The sequence below is a fragment of the Colius striatus genome, chromosome 4 (assembly GCF_028858725.1).
Source record: "Colius striatus isolate bColStr4 chromosome 4, bColStr4.1.hap1, whole genome shotgun sequence".
Classification (NCBI taxonomy): domain Eukaryota; kingdom Metazoa; phylum Chordata; class Aves; order Coliiformes; family Coliidae; genus Colius; species Colius striatus.
The window spans coordinates 56,705,488-56,719,025 of NC_084762.1; the positions used below are offsets into that span (position 1 = coordinate 56,705,488).

The 13,538-nt window shown below is 35.3% G+C and overlaps 1 protein-coding gene across 1 annotated transcript in view; it reads left to right on the forward strand.

Annotated features, from left to right (window-relative positions):
* The window catches only part of LOC133625347 (lipoxygenase homology domain-containing protein 1-like), a 145,757-nt gene extending 136,674 nt beyond the window's left edge, over positions 1-9,083 (forward strand). Inside the window, exons 38-44 of the mRNA XM_061995648.1 lie at positions 212-366; positions 498-573; positions 2,770-2,848; positions 3,068-3,356; positions 4,912-4,990; positions 8,172-8,247; positions 9,002-9,083. Coding sequence (XP_061851632.1) covers positions 212-366; positions 498-573; positions 2,770-2,848; positions 3,068-3,356; positions 4,912-4,990; positions 8,172-8,247; positions 9,002-9,056 — 809 coding nt within the window. The 3' untranslated portion in view covers positions 9,057-9,083. The remainder of the gene's footprint in view (positions 1-211; positions 367-497; positions 574-2,769; positions 2,849-3,067; positions 3,357-4,911; positions 4,991-8,171; positions 8,248-9,001) is intronic.
* The last annotated feature ends 4,455 nt before the right edge of the window (positions 9,084-13,538 follow it).

Sequence of the window (13,538 nt, forward strand, 5' to 3'; positions counted from 1 at the left end):
TATAAAGCATAGGTATATTTTTCTATCATTTAATGTGCAGTTGTCAGCATTACCAGTGTTTATAGTTAGAGGAAAAAAATGAAAAATTATACTATCATTTTCAAGTGGTTTAATTTTTAATTACATCTAACTGCACATTGCTATGTTGTCAAATAGCTGTGCAAGATTATGGCATAGTCTTAACAAAATCTCTTTCTGTTTGATATTTCAGTGGTTACATATCATCTAACAGTATTTTCTGGAAATATATTGAGTGAGAGGAATTTAGTGCACATGACTGCGTGTATATATGGCACTTACGGTGACACAGGGGACAGATCCCTTCTCTGGTCCTTGCAGAATGTCCAGCAGGGAGAGAACAATGAGGTACTCTGTCTCAAAGTACTTTAAAATTTATCCTTAATCTATTCTTATGCTTCTCATATATTATTTTCAAATCTTCTTATGCACTTAAGTAATATATTTTAAGATTTAATACTGAAAAAAAAATGTTTTAGTCATTTCTAGTTATCGTGGATGCTGTTGAATTGGGACAGCTGGACAAAGTTATTCTCTCCATCAGCAGTAAAACAGGTAAAGTTCTTTTGCTGCTCTCTAAAGTCAGTGATGTGAATCACACAGCTAGCTTCCTGTTAATGGCAGTGAAATCACTTCCAGAGTTAAGTCTTCATGAATTTCCTTTGACTCTTTTTGATAAAAGGTCATATTTTGTAAAGCAAAGTCCTACATTTTGACACAACAAAATCCTTGGATCTAAAGGCTGTATCATTATTGCATCAAAATAGCAAGCTATTCCTTTCTATACAAGAAAGAAAACCAGAAAATTATGATGAATTATTATATTCTGCAATTAATGTGTAATCTATTAATAAGAAATCTAGTAGACCAATTGCAAATCACATAAGAAATTGGTACTGTTTAATTATCCTTCTGTGATTCCTGTGTTTTCACTGTTTTCTCACCTGTTTTGTTTTCTCCCTGTGACATTCAGGGGGGGATTTTACTCTTATTAGGCAATCAACAGTATTGTCACTGAATTTCTTTAAAATTGTCCATAATTTTAACATCTCTTTGACTCATCTGTGGGATAGCTATCATGCTACTAAGGAATATTTAACAACTTAAAGGTAGTTTTTTAAAGTCCTTGAATGAAATTTGCTTTACAATTGCAAATAATTAATTGCTGTGTATTACAGTTGATCATTTCCAGACAGTTTGCTAGGAAAAAACAAGGATTCTATTACTTTATTTGTTATTTTTGTTTGCCCATCTTTTAGATTCATCACCTAATTGCAACCAAATCTATAAAATGTGTATAGGTGTCAAAGACAATGTAAGTGTGTACATTCTGGTTGGCTGGTCAACACATCCTGTGCCACAGTACAGTCTGCCTTGGACACTGGGGGCTTCAGAGGGGGCACAGTGCAGAGATGCAGTTACTGTAGAAGGGGAAGAGAAGGAGACGGAGAGCCCCACCATGCTGCTGCTGGGGAGCAAGGTGTACAGCTCACTGTTTTTGTTTCCCACAGTTTTGGTTGTGAAAGCTATCTAGAGCCATCTGTCTGACTGGCAATTGCTGAATATAGCAATTGCATGTAGCCAAATGTCACCGCAGAGAGCATGACAGGCAAGATTTTCCTAGTCAGGTTTGAAAACATGATTCACAAAAGAGGGATTTTTGAGGCTCACTGGCTCAGTGTGTGCTATGAAGAGAGGACTGATTGGATGTATGATACGTTTCTTCCAAAGGAGTTAAGTGATAAAGCATTTTAGATGAACAAGGGTGTCTCTATTGTTTTCTAGACTTGTTTGTACTGAAATTAAGTTTGGACCAAGACTTTAAACTAAAATCCCAAAGCACAAAATCACTTTAATATATAAAGTCAGAAGTACCTTGCAGGACTAGTCAACCCAGGCAGAGTGTGACTAATGTATTTATGTTTCTTCCAGCATCTGAGCAGGTTTTTAAGATCATTTGGTTCAAGATTGCTTCCTGAAGCTTCTGACACTCCCCATACTCTAGGCAGGTCGTGAGTTCAATAGGATGTCCTGGATTCCTCCCAGGAGCCCAACCCTGTTAAACTACTATGGATACAATTAAGAGGAACTTGGACAGTAGTAGAAGACATTGGGATGCAGTTTGCTGAACAAGGTTGAAGGGACAAATAACAGTAGAAAAGTGGAAATGAAGAGTCTTCATGATTAACTAGTGACCAGAGATTCAGGCTGGTGTTACAGACAGCATGTAGCTTAAGCCCCCAGCAGAAAATTCAAAAGGAAGTGTAAAGCAGAGAGCCATCTTTCTTAAACAGCAGATGTATACAGTAAATTTCTGAACTTCTTTCATACTTGACACCTAACAAGATCCTCTTTGTCCTGCATGTGGAATGGAGCTCCAAACCTCTTTTTAAACAGTCATGGAGGAGGAATCACAAAATGTGTATTTCTACTCTTCTTCTTCAAATATGCCTCACTGAGTTGTGCTAAGTCTTTTCTGCATGCCTCTCCAAGGACAGTGAGGACAATACTCCTTTTCTTCACTAAAACAAAGGAAATGCTTACTTTTAGATTTCTGAGTTGAGGTTTCAAATAGAAAGAAAATAAGGAATGTTGAAATGATTCCAGGATTTTGAAGACATTTGTTGGTGTTCATAAATGAATTAATAAATTATGTTTTAATATAGTAGGAATTACACTATTATATGAAGAACAGACTCTACCTAATTCTTTGATATGCATTTTCACTATGCTTTGTTTTCTTCTTTGTAGATTGCAAACTGGACATTAAAAAATTGCATCTGAAAGAAGCTGATAAAGAGCACCCTATCTATGTATTTGAAGTGAATGAGTAAGTGTGATATAAAGCTAGTAATTTTTTAGTCATTTTTAGTATAATAGTTGAAAACACTCAGCAGTCACTGAATTAAAATGACTGTCACAGAGTGGCATATTTGGATGTTTTAAAAATAAGTCCATCTCTAGCTATCCTACATAAATTCATGGGATTTTTCTTGATTTAACATATGATTTAGTTAACACAAAAACATATGTGGTTTTTGTTTTCCAGAGCATTTTCCATTCATGCAAATAAGCCAGAAATACGGAGAGAAATCCCAGTATCTTTTGTTATTAGAGGAGGCAACAAAGAAAAGAATAACATAGAAAACAACTTACATAAAGAAGGATGTCAAGCAAGAAATCTGGCAGAGTATACTATTAAAGTATACACAGGTGACAAAAGGGGAGCAGGGACGGATGCCAATGTGCATATTATTTTATTTGGGAATGAAGACAAATCTGAGGTATTTCAACTCTCTCAGTCACTGGAGCATCAAGACCCCTTTGAAAGAGGAAAGGTGTGTACATAGATTTTGTAGGATGTGTCTATTTCTGGATGAGGAAAGCAAGCTTTAAATCTATGTGAGATCTTTATGAAACTTAAGGCATTATCCTGTTTTCCACATCACAAGATGAGATATAGTCTCAGTTACCTCTGTGTTTCGACTTTTCCCCAAAGTAACCAATGGACATTTGACTTCTGTCATATCATAGAATCACAGAATCGTATCTAGCTGACTCTGTTGCTCTTCTGTCTCTTCATCCAAAATACATCTTCATATTGCATCCACTCATCTGCCCAGTTATGCATTTCCCTGACTTGAAATGCACGAAGTACATTGCCCATGCATGTGAATGTACATGCAATATTCCTTGGCGTTGCACAAACTTTGAATATTGTGCTTGACAATACATCAGTCTCTTACATCCCATCATTTTACTTTGCCAAGAATGCTGACGCTGTGAGCCCTACTGAATGTATAAGCCTATAACCAGATATAATGGAACCATGCACATCAACCTGATTCTGGTATCCATCATGCTTTAGGCTATTCAGAGACGCCTATTTCAGATACAGATATTTGCATAAGAATGCTGATTCTCTGCATGATATCCTAGCACTTCAGTAGAATGTTCTCCTATGTTAATAAACATATTACTCGGGTAAACTGCTCCATTTGTTCACTGCCTGTGCAATGGAGTATAATGATGGTTACCCTTATTTAGCAAGAAATAAATATATTTTCCACATCTTTCTCCTATGGATTTCTTGAAAGGTAATGACTGAATAATTAAAAATCTAGTTAAAAAAAATCTTCCTTATGAGATCTACCTCATTATCCCCAGCAGTACTAAACATCTCTTTACTTGCACTTTGTGTGTTTCTTCAGCCAGGACATCTGTGAATATCTTCTAAAAGATCTTTACCCGTGTATTGTCTTCCATACTGAGAAAGTTAATAAATCTAGTTACCTATAGGCACAAAGGGCAAGTAAAAAATTGTCTTGTGCAGTTGTTTGTTTTTTTTTTTTTGCCTAGTACAACACAGGAAGTGTTACTGCTCTGTTAGCAATCCAACTAGGTCAACCAGTGATGTCAAATACCTTATGATAAAAGGATCACACTTTAAATAATCTTTAAAATAAAACTAGACACTATTTTAAATTAAATTACATAACATTTGAGAAATATTACAGTACATATAGTAAAAGGCTTAATGTTTTATGTCCTTGAATATACATTTATGTGTAACATACTGAAGACATTTTAAAAGTCTGTATTGAGACTTCATAAGAGAGTAAAAATATTTTTCTGGTAGATGAAAGTCAGGAAAGCAATAGAGATTGTCCTACTAGAAGTTGAAAAGTGAATCTCTCTTGTTTAAACTGAGACCTAGCAAGGGAGGATCTATACCACAGATAGTCAGCAATAAAAATAAACCATATCAGGTGTCAACCACCTATTTTGAATTGGTATTGTTATATTTGAATAGCCTCAGAACCGACTTTAACAAATGTATACATTTCTGGACATTGGTACATCATTTTTAATTACTGTTTTTTAATGTTAAAGGTTGATACATTCAAGATTAAGACAAAAAAACTAGGCAGCCTTCATTCAATTGAAATTGGTCATGATGGGAAAGGATTTGGTAAGTATACTGCATATATTCAATAGCTTTTTAAAAATCTGCTTAAAGATCTGCCTGACATTTGGAAAGACTTGAAATCCTGCTACTGCTACTGGGAGCTAATAGAAATCTGTATATAAATAGGGTCAGTTTGACTGCTCTTGCGTACACAACCCACTCACCACCACATTTCTCTTGACTTTACCTTGAAGAGATTACCTTAAAGAGATCTAATTAGCACAAACTTCAGAAGGTTTTATCCTTCAAACATTGCTCAGCCAAAACTCCTATTAGATGTCTTAAATAACATAGGATTGAATTTTCAAACTGCAGGCTAAACTTTTCACGCTTTGAATCATGTCTAAGACAAGTTCTGGCAACATTAGGACTCTGGTCAAAGCATGCTGTAGCTTCTTTTGACACATATACAGCTTTTCTTCTTGTGAAAGTTAAATATGTAGAACACTAGTCACAGAGATCATCTACTCCAACCCCCCTGCAGAAGCAGGTTCACCTAGATCAGGTTGCATAGGAACATGTCGAGGCAGGTCTTGAAGACCTCCATGGAAGGAGACTCTGTCACTCTCACAGTGAAACAGTTTTTTCTTATATTTAAGTGGAACCTTTTGTGTTCCAACTTCATCCCGTTACCCCTTGTCCTGTTGCTAGCTACTATAGAAAAAAGGGATGCCCCAACATCCTGACATCCACACTTTAGATATTTATAAATGTTAATAAAATCTCCCCTCAGTCTCCTCTTCTCCAGACTAAACAGCCCCAGTTCTCGCAGCCTTTCCTCATATAAAAGATGTTCCAGTCCCCTGATCATCTTGGTAGCCCTGCGCTGGACTCTGTCCAGCACTTCCCTGTCCCTCTTGAGCAGAGGAGCCCAGAACTGGACACCGTACTCCAGTACATATGACGATGAAAAACATTTTTATGTACAATATTTTACACATAACCTCTAAAACCTGTTTTGTTTGTCTTTTTTTAAAAAATAAAAGAAATGAGACATTAGGGCATATAATACTTTGAGCTTGCATTTAGTGTTGCTAAAAAACCCTAGAGATAGACAAATATATAAACAGAATTTTCAGGCAATGTACAGCTTGAATTGAAAAGGTCCGATTGTGTCGAGATATTCTAGTCAGGTGAATTTTGATTAACCAATCTGAAAGAAATAGGTTTAGGTTTCATAAAACTTGATTTATATAAGTGTATGAGTCACTATAAGGTGTAAAGGGTTTGTCATATTGAGGGTGAACCAAGCAAAATTCTGTAAACAGCAGTTCCTATTTAGGCAAAAAATGAATAGGTTTTGAAAAGGTGAAAAGAAAAAAAAACGAAGCCTGCTGAAATACAATAAATAAAGTCCTCCCACTGACTTTCATCTTCTTCTTGTTAACTGCTGTACATGGACACAATTCAACTTAGAATGGATCTGGGAAGGGAACTCCACACTGACAGACTTATAACACTCTCAGAGTTGCACAGAAGTCTGCAGAGATAATATCAATTGAACATTTATTTCCTGGATCACAAACTATCAACAATATCATTATCTTTCTTCTCAGTGTCGTGATCCATACCACACAGCTGCTAATACTGTCTTCCTGGCACAGCTGGTGTGTGTTGTTTCATCTAACATTCATGACTACCTTCCTCTAAATTTTTCTCTGAAATTATCTCCAAGTGTTTTTTGTCACATCAGCCAATACCCTTTACAAGCATCCTCAAATGTAACACCTCTTTGAAATGTTTCATCTGTTTGCTAATCAGTCCTAGCTGCCTCTAGATTTCTCCCTACCTGGAGATTTCAGTGAGGTCTGTTGGGGTTTTGTCAAAAAAGGATAAAGCATTAAATTTTAAACTTTTCAAGAGAGTAAACATGCCTTTATATTAATTTGCAAAGTGTCGTGTAAATTTGAGAGACTGTAAATTTTTATTGCTCATAATCTTGACTCTGAATTATAGAGATTTTGTGAAAGGTCATATATTCCAAGTAGAGTGTATTATATATTAAATCATTCACAAGAATTCATTAAAGAAGTTCCACAAGTACTTAAAAAGATCAGTAAATTACTCCTGTGAATTGAAGATGAAAAATGTACACACCTTTATGGCCTAGTTATATTAGTTAATTGTTTGAAAATATCCATGAAAAGTGAGAAACACCTATGCTTTTATGTTTTATCTAAAGTGATACAATTTGCAAATATTTTTATGTTACATTTTTAGCCTACTTAGAAATAAAAACATTTTTATTGGTTTTAGCCTACTTAGTACTTTGTCCAAATATTTGAAAACAAAAATAATTTGGCAAAAGACAGTATTTTATCTCCAGGACATGCAAAGAATTCCAAAAGCTTTTCAGCTACCAGCAGTATGATCCTGATTAGTTTTTTAAATGTTGTCATTATGTGCATTGGCATACACAATTAAAGATGTTAGCACAAATATTGTGTATTGATCATAAGGTTTTCTTTTTTTAAATCTTCATATTTTAATATTCCATGAAATAAAATTATATACTGCAAGAATGAAGGTATTTTTCACACAGCAAAATAGGAGATTATAGCAGAACATTAAATACATTAAACCAGATGTGAGTGTTGGCATAAACAGAGATGCTATTCCACATCACCACTGCTGGTTCACGAGAAATATCGATACAGTAAGCATTCAGACTCACTACTTGGTTTATATAACCATAAACATATTAATTAGAAAGGAGTACTAGAATTTCTTGTTTCCTATTGTTTAAGGGCTTGGGTTATTTTAAAAGAAATTACATCTGCTTATAAAGTGTATTTCATTTTATTGTTTTGGTGGATACTGAAGATCAAAGGTACTTGGTTTGCATTTCAGAGGACCAAATACAGCAAAATGTGATTTCAAGAATGTATTCAATATTACCATGCACTCTATTTCACTTGTCTTACTGCATGTTCTGCTCAATATGGAAAATAAGTTAAGTTGTAATAAAAATCTCCCTTTATATTTTCTGTCAAAAACATCAAAGACCTTCTCTGTAAAATTGAGAGAAGTTACTAGTAATTTGAGTCATCTACATTTCAGTTTTATTATTGATATTGAATATGTTTGGAAGTACTGAACCACACAGGATTTGGAAATGAAATCAGAAACTTTTCTTATGCTTTATTTGGGCTTTGGTTATATTAATTTTATTTTCCTTCTACAGCAAGTGGCTGGTTTCTAGAAAAAGTAGAAATCACAGATGCATCTAGGAATTCAGTGTATTGCTTCAAATGTAACAGGTCAGTAGATCAGTTCATAACCATTCCGTAGGTGCTGTTATCTTTTTAACTAGAATTAATAGTAGTGTTTTAATCTCTCAGTAGCATCTCTTCTGGTTTCCAAAAACAGTGAGCTGCTTCAAATGTGAACTACCTTAATGTTACATCAGCTAGAAATCCCTTCCATACTAACTTCTTAGTAGACATCACATCACATCAGATAGTCTATCATAAGCCTTGCAGGTGTCCAATTGTCTTTGGAAATTAGTGTCATCTAAGGTCTCATTTAAAAACAATATACCTGAGCTTTGGGCTCAGGATTTTTTGCCATAGATTCAACAGTAAAATCTCCATAGACTCTTAGAAAGAAAAGCAGGGATTCAGCTCACCATGGAGCTCAGTATTTTATGAACCAATAAGGAGATGTGTGAAACAAAAAGTCCCTGTAATGGAATACTTGGACAATGATCTGCTGTCACTGAACAGGTTTCATTACTCCCTCCTGATTTTCTGCCAGTCAATGAAACAATCTACTTGTCACGTACACGACCAACAAAGAAAATGAATATGTATTTCATAAATATATGTACAAAGTTAATGACACCTAAAAATTAAAAAAAAAAATACTATTTTCTTCAGGTTGGTTACTGCTTCAGTATAAACCAATATAAAACTCTCCAAGAAATCCAGTGGTACAGAATTAGCTTCTAATGATTTGTCTGTTAAGTTTTAAATGTGCTGTGTCTGTAACGAGTTTTTGTCTTTTTCTCTTAAGGTGGCTTGCTGAGGATGAAGGCGATGGCCGCACTGTAGTGCAACTTTATCTATAGCTGCTTGATTTCTGATTCTTTCTGAGTGTGTTGCTTCTCCAAATTCATGCTGATTTGATTTACTTGTATTTTAAAACTCTGAAGGTATTGTAATTACTGTGAAGGAATGTCAAAACAATGCATTAAAAACATCACAGTAAATTAAACATGCCTAATGTGAACACAGCATTCCAATCCTGTTAGAGATGCTCAAAAAACTTTGCAAAACCAAAATTTATAAAAAAAGAAACTTAAATCTGTAACATGACTCTGTGGACTTGATCTGAGCATTCATAATGGTAGACACATGTAGTAACATGCTCACATACTTTTTTTTCAGTAATAATTTGTGGGTAAATTAAATTTAGCTCTTGTGTCAAATCTGACAATATTTATTAATTAGATTAATGTTTCAATTCCAACATTTATTAAAATTTCTATTTTCTCAAAATTATTTTCCAATCAAACTGCACAGCTCTTAAGCCCCAATATATGTTGCTTCCTTTTCCTGTAAGACCATAAAAGAGACTAATAAAGATTTTGTTATTTGGGAGTTCATCCTGTGTCGGTAAGCTTCCATTGACATTTGATTGTAAAATCTTGTAGCTGAGCCAGAACCTCAGCTGAGAACCTTTAAATCCAAAGAGTCCCTTAAGAGAGACTGTTATCAGTAACATTGCAATAGCTACCAGGAAGCTTAGTCCACTCTCTCCTCAGCTTGATGACTTTTCCAGTGCCCACTCTTAGCCATCTGACTGACTTTCTACTGCTATTTGTGTGAACACCTTTACTTCCAACAAAAGCCCAATTCTTCTTGAAAATATGCTAGAAACAGAAACAAATTTAGCTATAAATGCACAAATTCATGTTTGGTTTGGTAAGCTTCGACATTGCCAGAATTGACTCAGGAAGCGTTTAGGATACAGATGAGTCTGAAACAAAATTATGACTTGCATATCAGCAGAAGTTTCATGTGTGTGATCAGAATACAAGTATTGTATATAACCTACATAAGACATCCCTCTGTTTACTCAAAGGCTCCACCTTTGATACCTCCAACATTTAAAGTCTGTATGAAGATCTGAATTTTAGAACCCTTTCATCCTCAAGGCACTACTATGTTTTCTAGCAGCAATGTGCTTTCTATAAGAATTAAATAAGTTTCCAATCTGTGCTGATGAAATGTTGTCTGGCTGTCTTTTTAATATGTTTAATGTTTATTTACTCACATTATTATGTGAATTGAGGAAAGTTGGCCAATATCTGCATGGATGATGAGATTTCAGCTGTTTGATGCAAAAAAAAATAATAAACACATACAATGTGTCTTGGCAGGTAATTTCATTTTTATCTACCTTGTACGTCATCAAAGGCAGAGCTCATGTAAGGTGTGGATGTGATCAGAGTAAGCAATGGAACAGTCAATTTCTTCTAAAAGTGCGTTTTTTGCTCATGCTGCTACCACGCACATTGGAATGGATTTGAAATTGTATCCCCAGAGCACACAGTTCACTTACTTAGTTTCAGTATTCATTACACTGAATCATTTTGTTGTGATCTATTATGTGATTTGTTTCATTATTATGTCTTTTATTAATAGTTTGTAATACTAGCTCTCGTTGATGCCATTTCTGATTTATCAAGTGTAAATGATGCCTTCCTAATCTGTTTTTCATTACTAACAGTGAATACTCTCCTTCTGCAGCTGCCTTCCACATTTGAAAATTATTTTCTCTACCTCTACAGTGTACAAATCAGGTTTTGGATTAACTTCCCTGGATCCAAAGCCACATAAACACCTTAACACTTTCACTAATAGGACCATCACAACAGAGGGCTTCACTCCAAGAGCACCATGAGTGCTCGCAGCCCATATTAACAGGAGATTACACTTTGATGAGAAAACTTGAAATACGATAAGAACCTCCTTCTCAGGTCTTGCTTGGAAGACATGCCAATTAGTGTATTTAGCTTGTGACTAGCGCCAACCCCCAGAAGTGTCTCTTCTGCACAGCACACAGTGTCTGCTGTGTTTGGCACAGAAGTCACTTAATCTCTGTCCCTTGCAAGTGGGACAATTTTCAGTCAAAATTGCTGGCCAAAGACAGAGCTATTACAGAGGTGCCACCTCGTGTGCACTCTGCTGTTGCTGCACAGCAAGGTTGATGCCTTGGTTTTTTGATCCCAGCACTCTGCACTGCCTGTGGAGAGCCTAGGCAGACACTGACACAAATGATGCATCCATTTGGATCTAGACATGCCACATGGAAAAGAGATTGCCTGGGTCAATAAGAAACTCAGGCATTTGGCACCCATGGGAGCCTTTTAAGGAGCAGTGAGATAGCTCTATCAGCTGGAAGAGGTACGACTCTGGCAGAGAGAAGGTTTGACTGCTGCTGCCTCTCCCTGCTGCACTCGGTCCTTGAAGATCTGTGCAAGACAGCAGTGGCTGAAGGATGTTGTTTTTCTTGTTCTTGTTCTTCTTCAGCAGGATTTTGCATTGCAGAGAAAGCCTGGAACTGGGTGCTCAAATAAAGACCCTGAAGACCATAACACATAAAAGTCTGAAAGTGTTCATTAAGTGTCCAGTATTATTTATCTCTTACCTTTTTCCTTATTCACTTCTCCTGATGTGGTTTTATATACATTATTAAGTTGATCTAGGTGACATATTTCTGCCCATTGAAGCCCTTAAACGTTCTAGTTTCTTTTGCCAATGATGTTAAGGTTTTGAAAAATATATGACCATATTCTGACTTGTTCATTGGACCATTTAATATTCTCCCAGCAACTTCAAGTATAGCCTTGCTGAAACTCATAATACAAAGGAGAAGATTCCTTCCTTTTAAGTACATATGAGCTGTTATATTGCGTCTATCCATCTTACAGTTTGTCAGTTGTGGAAACAGAACAAAAATAAGAAAAAAGAACGTAACAAGTGCTCCTCAGAGGTCCTTTAGGAGTCTTGAACAAATATTGCCTAGTTCTGGTGGGTTGTTGGTATTCATAAATGTGTTTGCATATATAAACATTCTCTGCTCACATATCAATTTAAAATGACCCCTTGGACATCTTCTCTGTGAAGAAAACCAGCAGTCTGGAAAAGTCCATAAACCCCTCCATGCTGACCAGTGCAAAGCAGTGTCACATTTTCTGTGCTGTGGCCTATCTTTGGTTTATTCTTTTGCTCAACTTGATTTCATATTAAACAGGTGAATCAAAAACAGGAAAGAATATGGAACTTTTCACTTTCTTCTTCAAACTCTTGAAAATTCTTAATCACATCTTAAATATAGTGTCATAGGGCACGTTAATATGCTCCTGGGCATTAATAAATGCTTTTCCATTTATCAACGTGTATGATTGTTGGCTTGTTTCTGCATGCACAATGGCAGTGAAAGACTTGCCAGCATTGTACAAAGCCTGGTTGCAAGCTTGCTTCCTGTGATGTCTTTCCATGTGTCTATGACTTCTGCTGTCATTCATTATATATTTATGTCTGTCTTTGATTATATTTTAAAATACATGATATGAAGCAACATGGAAAGTAACTGATATCTGTTTCTAAATAATAAATGCAAACTTGAGAAATCCTGACTTAAATCTTTTAAAAAATCTAAGAAATCATTTCTTTCATATATAACACTAAAATCCATACGCTATCATCAAAGCGGGTCTGCTCCCAGTCATTGTGGCTACTTATTTTATTTATTTGTTTGTTTGTTTAGAGTGTATAGTTGAATGTATTTACATGCTTCTAATGTTTAGATGTTCTGGAAACATATTAAAAGAAACTACAGTCACAATTCATCACAAAATTTAAAAATGTGCCTGAAAAGTTAACTAACCTTAGACCTAAACCGTAAGTATATAAACAGTCCCAGCAAGTCTGATTTATAGGCTACTTAGAGTTGTGTAAATCCTGTTACTTTACATCTCCTTCTCAGACCTCATGTAATAGGTGTGTATGTGTTGCCATTTCCACATGAATCTTCACATGCTACAGAAAAGAGATTTAAGTGCACAAAATATAAGTATCAGCATATTATTATTATTATAAAGGAAAATAACTTTTGAAACCAGGGAACATTCCAGAGCATTCTTTAAACTATAAAAGTGGGCTAACATATGGAGATACTTGATTGATGCTGCTTTTCTCAATTTTTAAGGCAAGTTTATAGGTCAAAGATGTTTCTGTGTGAATCTACATGTAGGCCTATAAATAAGATAAAATAATCTCAAGCAAAATTAAGCAAGCATTAGCTATCTATACTCAATACATTTCAAAAATATATTTTAATATTAATTTCCTAAACTGTGTACCAATTTACCAATGTATTTCTGATCTGTGCTTTTGTTAATTTGGTAAAATATTGGCTTCACTGAGAGGAAATCCCTGTTCACTTTGTAATGAAGAATCTTAGTTATCAGAGCATACAGTGGCATGGTACTGTTGTGAATTATGCTATTCTGGTAAAAAGGCAATTAAGTAATTTAGTGCAT